At 44.3% G+C, this 18,073-nt stretch overlaps 1 protein-coding gene across 4 annotated transcripts in view; it reads right to left on the reverse strand.

The window, feature by feature from the left end:
• Positions 1-18,073, reverse strand: part of b3galnt2 (beta-1,3-N-acetylgalactosaminyltransferase 2) — a 58,588-nt gene that overhangs the window by 1,034 nt on the left and 39,481 nt on the right. For 3 of the 4 annotated variants that reach the window (XM_073056638.1, XM_073056640.1, XM_073056641.1), the window contains exons 8-11: positions 16,579-16,762; positions 15,751-15,873; positions 9,921-10,080; positions 7,224-7,280 (exon numbers count right to left, since the gene is read on the reverse strand). In XM_073056638.1, coding sequence (XP_072912739.1) covers positions 7,224-7,280; positions 9,921-10,080; positions 15,751-15,873; positions 16,579-16,762 — 524 coding nt within the window. The remainder of the gene's footprint in view (positions 1-7,223; positions 7,281-9,920; positions 10,081-15,750; positions 15,874-16,578; positions 16,763-18,073) is intronic. The other variant, XM_073056639.1, reaches the window with a different exon arrangement.

The following is an 18,073-nucleotide window of genomic DNA, read 5'->3' on the forward strand; positions in this document are numbered from 1 at the left end:
GATTGTTCATAAAGTGATGCTAGGAACAGGAGCAACTGTACGTAAGGTGACTGTCGGGAAATGGTAAAGTAAAAGAAAACCTGTAGATGCTGGAAATCCACGCAACATACACAAGATGCTGGAGGGACTCAGCAGGCTAAGCAGTATCTATGGAAAAGAGTACAGTCAATGTTTCGGGCCAAGACCCTTCGGAAGGACTGGAAGTAAAAAAAGATAAGGAGTGAGGGTTAGAAGGTGGGGGGAGTGAAAGGAGAAACGGGGAGGGGGCGATGAAGTAAAAAGCTGGGAAGTTGATTGATGGAGAAGGGGGGATCTGATCAGACAGAAGGCCATGGAAGACAGAAAAGGAGGAGGAGCACCAAGGGAAGGAGAATAAAGCGAGAGAGGAAACGGGATGGGGAATGGTGAAGGGGGGCAGGCATTGCTGGAAGCTTGAGAAATCGATGTTCATGCCATCAGATTGGAGGCTACCCAGATGAAATATAAGGTGTTGCTCCTCCAACCTGAGTGTGGCTTCATCATGACAGTAGAGGAGGCCATGGATAGAATTGGAAGTAGAATTAAAATGGGTAGCCTCTGGGAAATCTCACTTTTTCAACGATAAAGTAATGGTGGTTGGAGGTGTGGGTTGATAGAGGAGTTGAGTAGTCTTACTGCTTGGGGAAAGTAACTGTTTTTGAGTCAGGTGGTCCTGGCATGGTTGCTGCATTGCCACCTTCCTGATAGAGTCCATGAGCAGGATGGGTGAGATCCTTAATGATGTTACTAGCCCTTTTCCATTGCCTTTCCAAATATATGCCCTTGATGGCGGGTAGGCTGGTGTTGGTGACGCATTGGGCAGTTTTGACTCCCCACTGTAGAGGCTTCCTGGCAGCTGCAGTGCAGTTTCTTAGAGCTGGTTGAAAGGTCAGCACAACATTGTAGGCCAAAGGGCCTGTACTGTTCTATGAATGAGAAAGAACAACAGGGTTGAATCTTCAGGAAACAAGCTTAGCCCAGAGAAGTTTGATAAGCTATTCCTTGAGTTTCTCAATGTGGGTGAAGACTGAAAGAAATAATTTTATTGATAGCAGACCTACCAGCATTTTGTGTGTTGCTCTCAACAGAAACTTATTCCTTTTGAATGACTGCCTTTAAATTACTGTGCTGATACTGGTCCAAAATGGAATGAAATGGATCCCCCTCCTACTTTCAAATCTCTTAGTATCTTTCCTTTCAGTTAGTCCTGACGAAGGGTCTCGGCCCGAAACGTTGTCATCGCTCCTCCCTATAGATGCTGCCTGGCCTGCTGTGTTCCACCAGCATTTTGTGTGTGACATAGGAGCAGAATTAGGTTTATTCAGCCTATCGAGTCTACTCCACCTTTCCATCGTAGCTGGTTTGTTATAGCCTCAAGGTAATGTTGCAACACACACAAAATGCTGGAGGAACTCAGCAAGCCAGGCAGTATCTAGAAAAAGAGTACAGTTGATGTTTTGAGCCAAAACCCTTTGGCAGGACGGCTGAAGGGTTTCAGCCTGTGACATTGACTGTACTCTTTTTCATAGATGCTGCCTGGCCTGCTGAGTTCCTCCAGCATGTTGTGTGTTTTGCTCGGATTTCCAGCATCTTCAGACTTTCTCTTGAAGGTAATGTTGTAGTTTTATAATACTCTGGTTAGACCACACTTGGAGTATTGTGTTTAGTTCTGGTTTCAGGAAAGATGTGGAAGCTTTAGAGAGGGTACAGAGCAGATTTACCAGGATGCTGTCTGTATTAAAGATCATGCCTTATGAGGAATGGTTGTGCGAGCTGAGGCTTTCCTCTATGGAGCAAAGGAGTGTGAGAGGTGACATGATAGGGTGGGCAGCCAATGATTTTTTTCCAGGGTGAAAATGTCTGTTACCAGAGAGCATTTTGAAATGCAGGTGTGAATCATTGTTTGAAGCAGCAAGTGACAGCGCAACATCTTGCAGGGTGGTAGCCTGTTGAAAACTGAAGGTCTTGTCTGGAGTGAATCTGATTTGAGCCAATAGAAAGAAAGGAGGTGTAAGTGGATAGGCCATTATGTGAGTGGGTCAGTGTTGGAGAGGTCTAGTTTTGGCTTAACAGGCTTGAGCAAGAACAGGTGGATGTTCTAGTAAGTTTGTTTTCCTGTTAGTACATAGCTGTTGCACTGATATTGGGTCCAGAGTTGGTACCATGTTCCTTGGAGGACCTTTGGGAGTCCTCCAGTCTCCCTGATAATTTCCTTTGCACAAAGTGCACTGAACTGCAGCTCCTTACAGAATGTGTTAGGAACTGGAGCTGCAGCTCGATGACCTTTGGCTCGTACAAGAGAAAGGTGAGGGATAGATGGGAGCTACAGGGAGGTGGTCATCTCTAAGTTGCAGGAGGCAGATACCTGGAAAGGGAATGGAGGTAAGCAGCCAGTACAGAGTACCCACGTGGCCATTCCCTTCAAGGTGAGTATACCACTTTGGATATTGTTTGGGGGGGGGGGGGGGGGGGGGATCCTGACAGGGAGAAGCCACAGTGAGCAAGTCTCTGGAGTTGAATCTGGGTCTGTGGCTCAGAAGGGAAGGGGGCACCAGAGCAGTGCAGGAGTGATAGGGGATTCCATAGTGAGGGGAGCAGACAGGAGTTTCAGTGGATGTGATAAAGAAACCCAGATGATACATTGTCTCCCAGACGCCAGGATCAGGGATGTCTCGGATTAGGTCCGCAGCATGCTAAAGGGGGAGGGTGAACACCCAGAATTTGTGGAACACATTACTACCAATGACATGGGAGGAAATGGGAAGAGGTCCTGAAGAGAGAATAAAGGGAGTTAAGTAGAAAGCTGAAAAGCAGGACCTCCTGGGTGCGCCACGTGCCACTGAGGGTAAGAATAGGGGGCAGGGATTCAGACTTCTGGATCATTGGGAACTATTCTGGGGAAGGTACTGTTTGACCTGTACAAGGATAGGTTACACCTGAACCGGAGGGGGAAGCAATATCTTTGCAGGCAGGCTTGCTAGAGCTGTTAGGAGGGTTTAGACCAATTTGGCAAGGGACTGGGAACCGGAGGGATAGGGCTGAGACCATAAGACAAAGGAGCAGAAGTCGGCCATTCGGCTCATCAAGTCTGTTCAGCCATTTCATCATGAGCTGATCCAATCTCCCTTTTAGTCCCACTCCCCCGCCTTCTCACCATAACCTTTGATGCCCTGACTACTCAGATACCTATCAATACACCCAATGACTTGGCCTCCACTGCCGCCCATGGCAACAAATTCCACACATTTACCACCCTCTGGCTAAAAAATGTTTTTCGCATCTCTGTTCTGAATGGGCGCCCTGCAATCCTCAAGTCATATCCTCTCGTACTAGACTCCCCCACCATGGGAAATAACTTTGCCACATCCACTCTATCCATGCCTTTCAATGTTCAAAATGTTTCTATGAGGTCCTCCCTCAGTCTTCTAAACTCCAAGGAGTACAGTCCAAGAGCGATCAAACGTTCCTCATACGTTAACCCTCTCATTCCAGTGAATCCTCTCTGAACCCTCTCCAATGTCAGCACATCCTTTCTTAAATAAGGAGCCCAAAACTGCACACAGTAAGGATGGGGCAGTTAGTATACAAGTAGGTGCAGTGTGTATTGAGACTGTGAGAAAGGACAGGCCTATGATAGGGCAAAATTGCAGTCAATGGGATGAGTTGAAGTGTAACGTGGGGTAAAATCGAAGCAAATGATGAATACAAGACTGAAGGTGTTATATTTAAATGCACATGATATACAGAATAGGGTAGATGATGTAGCACAATTATAGAGACTAGCAGGTATGATGTTGGGGGGCATCACTGAGACATGGCTGGAAGAACATAGTTGGGAGTATAACATCCAAGGATACACATTGTATCAAAAGGACAGGCAGGTAGGCAGAGGGGCTGGGGTGGCTCTGTTGGTAAAAAATGATATTAAATCCTTAGAAAAAGGTGACATAGGATCAGAAGGTGTATAATCCTTGTGAGTAGAGCTATGAAACCGCAAGGGTAAAAAGATCCCGATGGCAGTTGTGTACAGGGTTCCAAATAGCAGCCAGAATGTGGGTACACATTACAATGGCAGATAGAAAAGGCAAGTAAAAAGAATAACTTTACAATAGTCATGAGGGATTTCACTATCCAGGTGGAATGGGAAAATCAGGTTTGTATTGGAGTCCAAGAGAGGGGATTTGTGGATGGCTTTTTAGAGCAGCTTGTGGTTTTACCCATTAGGGAAAAAGCATTTTTGGATTGGCTGTTGTATAATGAACCAGTCTTGATTAGGGATCTTAAGGTAAAGAACCCTTGGGAAACATGATAGAAGTCACCCTGCGGTTTGAGAGAGGCAAGCTAAAGTCAGATATATCTGTATTTACAGTGGAATAAAGGGATTTACAGAGGCATAAGAGAGGAACTGGCCAAAGTTGATTGGAAGAGGACACTAGCATGGATGATGGCAAAACAACAATGGCTAGAGTTTCTGGGGACCAGTCAGAAGGTGCAGGATAGATACATCTCAAAGATGAGTAAGTATTCTAAAAGGGATGGTGAGGCAATGTGGTTGGCAAGGACAAAAGCAAAACAGAAGGCATACAATATAGCAAAAATCAGTGGGAGGTTACACGATTGGGAAACATTTAAAATCCAACAGAAGGTGACAAAATAGCCTTAAGGAGAGAAAAGATTAAATATCAGAATCAGGTTTATTGTCACCGGCTTGTGACGTGAAATTTGTTAACTTAGCAGCAGCAGTTCAATGCAATACAATATCTAGCAGACAGAGAGAGAGAGAGAGAGAAATAAATAAACAAGTAAATCAATTACATATATTGAATAGATTATTTTAAATGTGCAAAAACAGAAATACTGTATATTAAAAAAAAGTGAGGTAGTGTCTGCAGAGGGGAAGAAGCTGTGCCTTCAGGCTTCTGTACCTCCTACCTAATGGTAACAGTGAGAAAAGGACATGCCCTGGGTGCTGGAGGTCTTTAAAAATGGACGCTACCTTTCTGAGACACTGCTTCCTAAAGATGTCCTGGGTACTTTGTAGGTTAGTACCCAAGATGGGAGCTGACTAGATTGACAACCTTCTGCAGTTTCTTTCGAAATATGAAGGTAAGCTAGACAATAATAGAAAAGAGGAGACCACAGATTTTTTCAAATTTATAAAGAATAAAAGAGAGGTGAGAGTGGATTTCACTCCGCTAGATAATGATGCTGGAGAGGTAGTATTGGGGAACAAGGAAATGGCAGGGGGCCTAATAGGTATTTTGTGTCAGTCTGCAATATGCAAGACACTAGCAGTAAGGTAGAAGTTTGAGTGTGTTGGGGGCTGAAGTGAATGTCATTGCTTTTACTAGGGAGAAGGTGCTTGGGAAGCTGTAAGGTCTGAAAGTCACCAGGACCAGATGGACTACACCTCAGGGTTCTGAAAGAGGTAGCTGAAGAGATTGTGAAGGCACTAGTAATCTTTTAAGAATCACTAGAGTCTGGAATGGTTCCAGAGGACTTAAAATTACAAATGTCATTTCACTCTTTAAGAAGGGAGGGAGGCAGAAGAGAGGGAATTTTAGGCCAGTTAGCATGAGTTCAGTGGTTGGGAAGATGTTGGAGTCCATTATTAAGGAAGAAGTCTTGGGATACTTGGAGGCATGTAATTAAAGGCCAAAGTCAGCATGTTTTCCTTAGAGAGAAAACTTGCCTGACAAATTTGTTTGAATTCTTTGAGGAAATAACAGGCAGGATAGGCAGAGGAGAGTCAGTGGATGTTGTTTACTTAGGTTTTCAGAAGACTTTAGACAAGGTGCAAACAATATGAAGACAGGTAGAGGGGAAAGTAGTATTGTGGAAGCTGGGAGTTTACAGAAGGACTTAGATTGGGAGAATGGCAAGAAGGAGCAGATGAAATATAGTGCATAAGGAATAAAAGCATAGACTATTTTCTAAATGGGGAGAAAATTCAAAACTCAAAGATGCAAAGGAACTTGGGAGTTCTTGTGCAGGATTCCCCAAGTTACCTTGTAGGTTGAGTTGGTGGTAAGAAACACAAATGCAATCTCAACATTAATTTCAGGAAGGCTAGAATATAAGAGCAAGGATGTAATGCTGAGGCATTGGTCAGACCGCACTTGGAGTATTGTGAGCAGTTTTGGGTTCCTTATCTAAGAAAGGATGTACTGATATTGGAGAGTGTCCAGAGAAGTTTCATGGGAATGAAAGGGTTAACCTATGTGGAGCATTTGATGGCTCTGGGCCTATATTTGCTGGAGTTTAGAAGAAATGGGGGATAGGGGGAAATCTCATTGAAACCTATTGAATATTGAAAGGTCCGGATAGAGTGGATGTTGAGAGGATGTTCCCTATAGTGGGTGAGTCTAGTTCCATAGGGCACAGCCTCAGACGAGAGGGAGATCCATTTGGAACAGAGAAGAGGAGGAATTTCTTCAGAGCACAGTGAACCTGTGGAACTCATTGCCACAGGTGACAGTGGAGGCAAAGTCACTCAGTGTATTTAAAACAGAGGTCAATATTAGTCAGGGCATCAAACATTATGGGAAGAAGGCAGGAGATTAGAGTTAGGAGGGATAATAATAAATCAGTCATGATAGAATGTCAGAGCTGACTCAATGGGTTGAATTGCCTAATTCTGCTCCTAGGTCTTAAGGCATAATATTAAGGTGACTGGAGTAAAATATATCGTGGGATGTTAGTAGGAGGTTTTTACACAGAGTAGTGGATGTGTGGAACACACTGCCAAAGGTGGTGGTAGACATTCAAAGATTATCACACAGACACATGGATATAGGGAAAATGGAGGCTTGAGCAAGCATTTGCATGATCTTGGAGTAGGTTAAAAGGTCGGAACATCATGGGCTCAAGAGCTTGCACTGTGCTGTAGTGTTCTGTGTTCTAAGAGTGTAAAGTACTTGATTGTTTAGACTTGGTGGGCCAAAGGACCTATTTCCATACTGTTTTACTCTAAGCCTTCTATGACTCTAAAGATGTGCTCTAATAAACTCACAAGGGTTGGAGAAGAAAGAAAGAATGTATTGAAGGAAAAAGCAGATTAATAAGAAACAAGAAAAAGGGTGAAGAAAAGGCAGAGTGAAGCTAGTTGCTGCAAAAATCAGCCACTTCTATAAATAAATTTTCCATGTTTCAATCCACCCTATTGTCAAAGGCAATGACGTAAAAAGTGTGTATAGTTGACTCACCTGATGTCGCTGAGGTCCAACAGCAGCCATCCAGATGCCCATGCTGACATCTTCACCCTGTGGACACAAAACAACCAGCATTTCACCTTCACACCCACAAACTACAACTGCTCACAATGTGAACTATTCCATTTAAATACATCGGAAAATATCAGCACATTAATTTAAAGACACTCATTGAAAAGGAATGTGTTCTATTGAGAGCAGCATACACAAAATGCTGTGGATTCTTAGTAATTCAGGCAGTATCTACAGAGAAGATGAAGGTAATGCACAACTGTGGAACACTCCCCAAATCACAGACAATGTCGTAGCAGTCCCTTGGCAGCAGCAGTGAGGAAATACTTCACAGTGACAACCACAGGAAGTTCAAAGAAGGCCCACATCACTGTCTTGGCAATAACTGGTGGGGGATAAAATTCACCCTTACCAGAGAAAGCTGCCTCCTATCTTACTGAAAAACCTAGACTTCGTTTTGACAGTTGGATTTCCCAGTTACACTTTTTGAAGGCAATAAACATGAAATTAAGATCTGGTTTTCTTACAATGTAAATTTTGCTTATTATTATTTGCCAATTTTAAACCCTTTATAATGCTCTGGTTTCCACCAATAATCCAAAGATGTACAAGTGAGTAGGTTGATTTGTCACATGGGTGCAACTGGGTGGTGTGGGCTTGTGGGGCCAGAAGGGCCTGTCTCCTCATACACTGCAGAGAATAATTGGTGGAGACGGCATGTTGTGATGAGAGACTAATTCCACTACTGTGTGGTGCTGCTCCAGCGTGGTAGTAGGGAAGCTTGGTAGACCCTGGCCAGCCTTCATCCCGTCATTCCATAGAACATTACAGCACAGAAACAGGCCTTTTGGCCTCTCTTGGCTGTGCCGAACCATTTTTCTGGACCATATCCCTCCATACACCTCTCATCCATGTACCTGTCCAAGTTTTTCTTAAATGTTAAAAGTGAGCCTGCATTCACCACTTCAACTGGCAGCTCATTCCACACTCCCACTACTCTCTGTGAAGAAGCCCCCCTAATGTTCCCTTAAACTTTTCTCCCTTCACCCTTAACCCATGTCCTCTGGTTTTTTCCTCCCCTAGCCTCAGTGGAAAAAGCCTGCTTGCATTCACTCTATCTATACCCATCATAATTTTATTTCCCTCTATCAAGTCTCCCCTCATTCTTCTACGCTCCAGGGAATAAAGTCCTAACCTATTCAACCTTCCTCTGTAACTCAGTTTCTCAAGTCCTGGCAACATCCTTGTAAACCTTCTCTGCACTCTTTCAACCTTATTTATAACTTTCCTGTAATTTGATGACCAACCTCACCAAAACATTCCAACTCTTATACTCAATTCTTTGATTTATAGAGGCCAGTGTACCAAAGCTCTCTTTCCGACCCTATCTACCTGTGTCGCCACTTTTAGGGAATTTTGTATCTGTATTCCCAGATCCCTCTATTCTACTGCACTCCTCAGTGCCCTACCATTTACCTTATATGTTCTACCTTGGTTTGTCCTTCCAAAGTGCAACACCTCACACTTGTCCGCATTAAACTCCATCTGCCACTTTTCAGCCCATTTTTCCAGCTGGTCCAAGTCCCTTGGCAAGCTTTGAAAACCTTCCTCACTGTCCACTACACCTCCAATCTTTGTATCATCAGCAAATTTGCTGATCCAATTTACCACATTATCATCCAGATCATTGATATATAGATGACAAATAACAATGGACCCAGCACTGATCCCTGTGGCACACCACTAGTCACAGGCCTCCACTCAGAGAAGCAATCCTCCACTACCACTCTCTGGCTTCTTCCATTGAGCCAATGTCTAATCCAATTTACTACCTCTCCATGTATACCTAGTGACTGAATCTTCCTAACTAACCTCCCATGCGGGACCTTGTCAAAGGCCTTACTGAAGTCCATGTAGACAACATCCACTGCCTTCCCTTCATCCACTTTCCTGGTAACCTCCTCGAAAAACTCTTAATAGATTGGTTAAACATGATCTTCCACGCACAAAGCTGTGTTGACTCTCCCTAATAAGTCCCTATCTATCCATGTAGATCCTATCTCTTAGTACACCTTCCAATAATTTACCTACTACTGACGTCAAGCTTACCGGCCTATAACTTCCCAGATTACTTCTAGAGCCCTTTTTAAACAACGGAACAACATGAGCTATCCTCCAATCCTCCAGCACCTCACCCGTAGATACTGACATTTTAAATATATCTGCCAGGGCCCCTGCAATTTCAACACTAGTCTCCTTCAAGGTCCGAGGGAATACCCTATCAGGTCCTGGGGATTTGCCTCAAGATAGCAAGCACCTCCTCCTTTTCAATCTGTATAAGTTCCATGACCTCACTACTTGTTTGCCTTATTTCCATGAATCCATGCCAGTTTCCTTAGTAAATACAGCTGCAAAAAAACCATTTAAGATCTCCCCCATTTCTTTTGGTTCCATACATAGCTGACCACTCTAATCTTCAAGAGGAACAAATTTAACCCTTACTATCCTTTTGCTCTTAATATACCTGTAGAAGCTCTTTGGATTATCCTTCACCTTGACTGCCAAAGCTACCTCATGTCTGTACATGCTTAAAATTTTAAACTAAAGGGAAAACAAACCGAGTGTACTTACAACATCATTTGCAGAACTCAGTTAAAACCCACAGGGCAGCACCTATACCTGATAGACTTTGAGAGTCTTTGCGTTATCCGCCAGCCACTGGATCAGGTTGTGAGAAGCAACGTAACCAGAACCGCACGCAAAGTCAGGATACACTAGGCTTGGGTATTCCAGCTCCATCCACTTCCCACTGCCATCCACTGCCCAATTCTGCCTGAAACTGGGGAAATCACATCAAGAGAATGAGTGAGCTACAGCTTTTAGTCGATGTATAAAATCATACTCTCGCCGCTGACAATCTGAGGTGGTTAAAAGTCAAAACAAAATAAATTATCGAAGTATGAATATGTTGCCATATATTAGCTTGAGATTACTTACATGCATTTACAATAAAGTAAAGAAATAGAATGCATGAAAAACTATATATATGTATATAAAGACAAATTATGCAAATAAAAATACTGAGAACACAAGTTGTAGAATCTTTGAAATAGAGTCTGGAAGGTTGGGGAATCAGTTCAATGAAGTTATCCACATTAGTTCAGGAGCCCGATGGTTGTAGGGTAATAACTGTTCCTGAACCTGGTGGGGGTGAGTCACCTAAGGCACCAGTACATCCTTCTCAATGGCAGCAGCAAGAAGAGAGCATGGCCTGGATGGTGGGGGTCCTTGATGATGGACACTGCTTTCTTGTGTCAGTGCCTTGTAAATGTGTTCAATGGTGGTAAGGGCTTTGCCTGTGATGAACTGGGCTCCATCCACCATTTTCTGTCAACTTTTCCGTTCTTGGGCATTGGCATTTCCATACCACGCATCTATAAAAGTTTTCAAAGTTTTTAGTGACAAGCTGAATCTGCACAGACTTCTGAGGAAGTAGAGTTGCTGTCATGCTTTCTTTGTGATAGCACTTACGTGCTGGTTCTAGGTCAGATTCTCTCATATAGTAACGTGAGACCGTAAGATATAGGAGCAGCAGTAGGCCATTTGGCCCATTGAGCCTGCTCCACCATTCAATCATGGGCTGATCCAATTCCTCCAGTCATCCCCATTTCCCTGCCTTCTCCCCATACCCTTTGATGCCCTGGCTAATCAAGAACCTATCTGTCTCTGCCTAATTGCACCCAATGACTTGGCCCCCACAGCCACTCGTGGCAACAAATTCCACAGATCTACCACCCTCTGACTAAAGTAATTTCACCGTATCACTGAAGGACGTCTAAATGGATGTCCTTCACTCCTGAAGTCGTGCCCTCTTGTCCTAGACTCCCCTACCATGGGGAATATCTTTGCCATATCTAATCTGTTCAGGCCTTTTAACATTCGGAATGTTTCTATGAGATTCCCCCTCATTCTCCTGAACTCCAGGGAATACAGCCCAAGAGCTGCCAGATGTTCCTCATATGGTAACCCTTTCATTCCTGGAATCATTCTCATGAATCTTCTCTGAACCCTCTCCAATGTCAGTATATCCTTTCTAAAATAAGGAGCCCAGAACTGCACACAATACTCTAAGTGCTTTATAAAGCCTCAACATCACATCCCAGCCCTTATACTCTATACCTCTAGAAATGAATGCGAACATTGCATTCCCCTTCTTCACCACCGACTCAACCTGGAGGTTAATCTTTAGGGTATCCTGCACAAGGACTCCCAAGTCCCTTTACATCTCTGCATTTTGAATTCTCTCCCCATCTAAATAATAGTCTTCCTGTTTATTTCTTCCACCAAAGTGCATGACCACACACTTTTCAACATTGTATTTCATTTGCCACTTCTTTGACAATTCCCCTAAACTATCTAAGTCTCTCTGCAGATTCTCTGTTTCCCAACACTACCCGCTCCTCCACCTATCTTTGTATCATCAGAAAATTTAGCCACAAATTCATTAATTCCATAGTCTAAATTATTGACATACATTGTAAAAAGCAGCGGTCCCAACACCAACCCTATGGAACTCCACTAGTAACAGCCAGCCAGCCAGAATAGGATCCCTTTATTCCCACTCTCCGTTTTCTGCCAATCAGCCAATGCTCCAGCCATGCTAGTAACCCCCCTGTAATTCCACGGGCTCTTATCTTGCTAAACAGCCTCATGTGCAGCACCTTGTCAAAGGCCTTCTGAAAATCCAAGTACACCATCTGTACTGCATCTCCTTTTGTCTACCCTGTCTGTAATTTCCTCAAAAAATTGTAGTAGGTTTGTCAGGCAAGATTTTCCTTTCAGGAAACCATGATGGCTTTGGCCTATCTTGTCATGTGCCTCCAGGTATTATGTAATCTCATCCCTAACAATCGATTCCAACAACTTCTCAACCACTGATGTCACGCTAACAGGTCTATAGTTTCCTTTCTGCTGCCTCCCACCTTTCTTAAATAGCGGAGTAACATTTGCAATTTTCCAGTCATCCGGTACAATGCCAGAATCTATCGATTCTTGAAAGATCATGTTAATGTCTCCGCAATCTCTCCAGTTCCTTCCTTCAGGACCCGAGGGTGCATTCCATCAGGTCCAGGAGATTTATCCACCCTCAGACCTTCTCAGTCATAATTTTCACTGCACATACTTCGCTTCCCTGACACTCTTGAATGTCTGGTATACTGCAGATGTCTTGCACTGTGAAAACTGATGCAAAATACGCATTCCGTTCCTCTGCCATCTCTCATCACAATATCTCATTTTGTATTGGTCCTATATCTTCCCTCAACTCTTTTACCCTATATATATTTTTAAAAGTTTTTAGAGTCTTCTTTGATATTAGTCGCCAGCTTCCTTTCATAATTCAGCTTTTCCTTCTGAATGACCTTCTTAGTTTCCTTCTGCAAGTTTTTAAAAGCTCCCCAATCCTCTGTCTTCCCACTAGCTTTGGCATCCTTGTAAGTCCTCTCTTTTGCTTTTACTTTGGCTCTGACTTCACTTGTCAGCCACGGTAGTGTCCTTCATCCATTCGAAAATTTCTTCTAATTTGGAATACATCTGTCCTGCACTTCCCTCATTACTCACCAAAAACTCCAGCCATTGCTGCTCTGCTGTCCTTCCTGCTAGTGTCCCTTTCCCCTTTGGCCATTTCCCCTCTCATGCCATTGCAATTTCCTTTATTCCACTGAAATACTGACACGTTGGAATTTAGTTTCTCCTTCTCAAATTTCAAAGTGACCTTGATCATATTGTGATCACTGTTCCCTAAGGATTCCTTAATCATAAGCTCTCTTATCACCTCTGGATCTTTGCACAACACCCAATCCAGCACAGCGGATCCCCTAGTGGGCTCAACAACAAGCTGTTCTAAAAAGCCATCCCTTAGAAATTCTCCAAATTCTCTCTCGAGGTCCAGTACTAGCCTGGTTTTCCCAATCCACTTTCTTGTTAAAATCCCCAACAATTATCATGACATTGTCCTTCTGACATGCCTTTTCTATCTCCTGCTGTAATTTGTAATCCACATCCCGGCTGCTGTTTGGAGGCTTGTATACAAATGCCATTAGGGTCCTTTTACCCTTGTCATTTCCTAACTCAATGCATAGAGACTCTACACCTTCCAATCTTATGTCATCCCTTTCTAATGATTTAATATTATTTCTTATATGCAGGGCCACACCATCCCCTCTACATACTAACCTATCTTTCCGATATACCGTATATCCTTGGACATTCAACTCCCAAAGGCAGCCATCCTTTAGCCAAGTTTCAGAGATGGCCACAACATCATACTTGCCAATCTATAGCTGAATTTCAAGATCATCTATTTTATTTCTTATGTTGCATGTATTCAAATATAACACTTTCAGTCCAGTATTTGTTGCTTTCTGTTTTAACTGCACTACACCTCTATTGCCCTGTAACTCATCCCACTGGCTGTGATTATGCCTCAATCTCCTGCCTGTCCTTCCTATCATCTCTGTTGCACGCTATCATTGATTTAGTTCTGTTTTCCCCTTCCTCAGCCCTATCACTCCGGTTCCCATCCCCCTGCCAAGTTAGTTTAAACCCTCCCTAACAGCTCTATTAAACCTGCCTGCTAGGATATTGGACCCCTTTGGGTTCAGGTGTAACCCGTCCTTTACATACAGGTCATACTTCCCCCAGAAGATGCCCCAATGATCCGAGAACCCCCCACGCCAGTCTCTCAGCCACACATGAATATGCCTGATTGTGCTGTTCTTGTGCTCGTTAGCACGTGGCACAGGCAGCAATCCTGAGATTACTACCCTGGAGGTTCTGCTTTTCAGCTTCCTACCCAACTCCCTAAATCCTCTCTTCAGGACCTCCTCCCTTTTTCTAACTATGTCATTGGTACCAAAGTGCACCAAGACTTCTGGCTGTTCATGCTCTCCCTTCAGAATACTCTGCACCTGATCCGAGACATCCCATACCCTGGCACCTGGGAGGCAACACACCATGTGGGTATCTCTGTCATGTTGACTGAACCTTCTGTCTGTTCCCCACACTATGGAATCCCCTATGACTACCGCATTCCTCATCACCTTCTCTCCCTTCTGCACCACGGAACCAGGCTCAGTGCCGGAGTCCCGATCGCCATGGTCGTCCTGTGTCAGGTCATGCCCGTCAAAGGCATCCAAAATGAGATAACGATTACTGAGGGGGTGGTCACAGGGGTGCTCTCTACTATCTGAGCTCTTCTCATCTCTTCCCTGACAGTCACCCACTTATCTAACTCCTGTAGCCTCGGGGTGACGAACTCCCTGTAGCTCCTGTCCATCTCCTGCTCACTTTCCCTGATCATCAAGCTGCAGCTCCAGATCCCTAACACCGTCTCACAGGAACTGCATCTCGGTGCACCTTCCTTGGTACACCAAGGAATATATAAAAATTACTATAAATTACAGAAAGAATATGTTTTAAAGTAAATAAATTGTGCTAAACAAGAGCAAAGAGCAAATCATGCCAGATACTGAGCAACACACACAAAATGGTGGAGGAACTCAGTAGGTCAGGCAGCATCTGGACTTGTCCTGTTAAAGTGTCTCGGCCCAAAATGTCAACCTTTTCCCCTTCCATAGGTGCTGCTTGACCTGCTGAGTTCCTCCAACATTTTGTGTGTGTTGCTTTGTATGTCCAGTATCTGCAGAATCTCTGTGGCAAAATAGTGATGTCATATTCACGAACTGTTTAGAAAAGTGATGGCGGAGGGGAAGAAGCCGTTCCTAAAATGCTTAGTGTCTGACTTCAAGAACCGCTTCTTCCCCTCTGCCATCAGATTTCTGAACGGATATTTGGTAATTGGATCCACAGAGCATGTCCCAACAGAAAGAATGATGAACCATGTTAAACATTTCCTCATTATCAGAGGCACATCATCACAGCTGTTTATTGAGTGTCACTCACCTACTCTTTGCTATTAAGCCCTGCATATCTCTCCATCTGAACTGAAAGGGTTAACATATGAGCAGTGTTTGATGGCTCAGTGCCTGTATATGCTGGAATTCAGAAAAAATGAGGGGTGGAATCTCACTGAAACCTACTGAATGAGGAAAGGACTGGATAGTGTGGACGTGGAAAGGATGTTTCCAATAGTGAGAGGGTGTAGGGCCAGACAGCACAGCCTCAGACTAGAAGTACATCACTTTAGAAGTGAAATGAGGGGGAATTTCTTCAGCCAAAGGTTGGTAAATTTGTGAAATTCATTACCATAGACTGCTGTGGAAGCCAATTCACTGGGTATATTTAAAGCAGAGGTTGATAGGTTCTTGATTAGTCAGGATATCAAAGGTTACGGACAGAAGAACAGAGAATGAGATTGAGAGGGAAAAATCAGTCATGATCTAATGGTGGAGCAGAAGCGATCAGCTGAATGGCCTAATTTTGCTCCTATGCCTTATGGTCTTAGGATGAACTAAGCTTGTAAAGGACTTACGAATACACAGATACTGACTTTCCCCACCATATGTTCGTTGCCTCCAGCCTGTCCCCTGCTCTCTCCAGCACGGCCTCTACATCCACATAACAATCATCGTCAGTTTTCAACAATAACCGAAAGTTTGCTGAGTCCACAGACCTGTGTGTAACAAAATATATCATTATCACTAAAAATATCTCCAGCATGCAGTGTTTGGAATATGCTCAACCCCAATGCTTAAGATGATACAGTGAGCGTATTGACTTTAAAACACAAAGAAGGATATGTATGGTTTGCATTGTATATGGAGTGCTACAGTAGCACAGGGGCTGCATGGTATTACAGTGGATTGCACAACACTTTACAGTGCCAACAATCCAGGTTCAATTCCCGCTGTTGTCTGTAAGGAATTTGTACGTTCTCCCCGTGACTGTGTGGGCTTCCTCCGGGTGCTCCGGTTTCCTGCCACATCCCAAAGACATTGATATGGGTTAGAGTTGGAGAGTTGCGGGCATGCTTGATTGGCACTGGAAGTGTGGCAACACTTGCAGGCTGTCCCCAGAACATCCTCAAACTACACTGATCGATGATGCACACAACGCATTTCACTGTATGTTCAAAGTTTTGATGTACATCTGACAAACAAAGCCAATTTTTAAAATTTGTATTTCCTGTGTATATTTTTAAAAACTAAAATATAAATTTTAAATTATAATAAGTTTCAGTGTTATAGCATTCACCTGCAATTCATGTTTGATTCTGGAGTGTGGTTTGAGCTCAGAACATTCTAGATCAGATTGGACAGAGATACTGACAGAGGCACATTTGACACCACAAATGGATAGAGCAATGAGCATCCCTTACCACTGATAAAACTGCAGTAACTTGTGTGGCACATTTCTGTAGGTGTCCACTACGTCTACAAAAACAATATCCTGGTAGGTCTGGCTTTCTTCTTGTAAGGCGGCATCCTCTTCCCTGAGCTTGTTCCTGTGGCTTTCAAACCGCTTAGCCCTTGTGGCAAGGCTTTCTAAGAGTGCATCACCCTCTGAAAAAGAAAGACAGGGCTGTCAGCTCGTGTCAATGCTCGGAGGATGCCCTGTTCCTTCTGAGATTGAAGGACGGAGTGATGGGAGGGTAGTGCAGTCCACACGGACCCTGGGTTGTGTGGCTTTGTTCTGTGAGCTGCAATTAAACAGACTCGAACTGATACCTTAAGTTGAGAAGAAAGTGAGATGGTATCATTGACACGTCCAGAGACTGATAGAATAGATGCGGGGTTTGTGTTCCTCCTGGATGGAAGACAAATGTAATGTTAGCGTTCATTCCAAGAAGACTCGAATATAAAAGCAAGGGTGAAATGCTAAGGCTCTGTAACGTATTGATCAGACTGCACTTGGAGTATTGTCAGCACTTTTACACCTCTTATCTAAGAAAGGATGTGCTGGCATGGGAGAGGGTTTAAATCCTGCAAATAAAAGGGTTAAACTTTTAGGAGTGTTTGATGGCTCTGGGCCTGCACTCATTGGAGTTTAGAAGAATGAGAGGGATCTCAATGAAACCTACTGAATATTAAAGCCCAGATAGGGTGGAAGTGGAGAGGATGTTTCCAGCAGTGGGAGAGTCTCGGACCAGACTGCAGCCTCAGAACAGAACAGAGATGAGGAGGAATTTCTTCAGCCAGAGGGTGGTGAATCTGTAGAATTCATTGCCACAGACGGCTATGGAGGCCAAGACATTGGGTTTAAAGCAGAGGTTGATAGATTCTAGATTAGTAAGAGCATCAAACATTACACGGAGAAGGCTGGAGAGTGGGGTTGAGAGGAATAATAAATCAGCCATGATTGAATGGCAGAGCAGACTGGCCTAATTCTGCCTTATGTCTTATGGTCTACTGGTGTCATCACTGGCCCCCCTCACGGTGTCTGCTAGGGGTATCACCGGGCCCCTCACAGTGTCTACTGGTGTCATCACTGGCCCCCCTCACGGTGTCTGCTAGGGGTATCACAGGGCCCCTCACAGTGTCTGCTAGGGGTATCACCGGGCCCCTCACAGTGTCTACTGGTGTCATCACTGGCCCCCTCACGGTGTCTGCTAGGGGTATCACTGGCCCCCCTCACGGTGTCTGCTAGGGGTATCACTGGCCCCCCTCACGGTGTCTGCTAGGGGTATCACCGGGCCCCTCACAGTGTCTACTGGTGTCATCACTGGCCCCCCTCACGGTGTCTGCTAGGGGTATCACAGGGCCCCTCACAGTGTCTGCTAGGGGTATCACCGGGCCCCTCACAGTGTCTACTGGTGTCATCACTGGCCCCCTCACGGTGTCTGCTAGGGGTATCACTGGCCCCCCTCACGGTGT

This window comes from Hemitrygon akajei, chromosome 9 (assembly GCF_048418815.1).
Source record: "Hemitrygon akajei chromosome 9, sHemAka1.3, whole genome shotgun sequence".
NCBI classification, from domain to species: Eukaryota; Metazoa; Chordata; class Chondrichthyes; order Myliobatiformes; family Dasyatidae; genus Hemitrygon; species Hemitrygon akajei.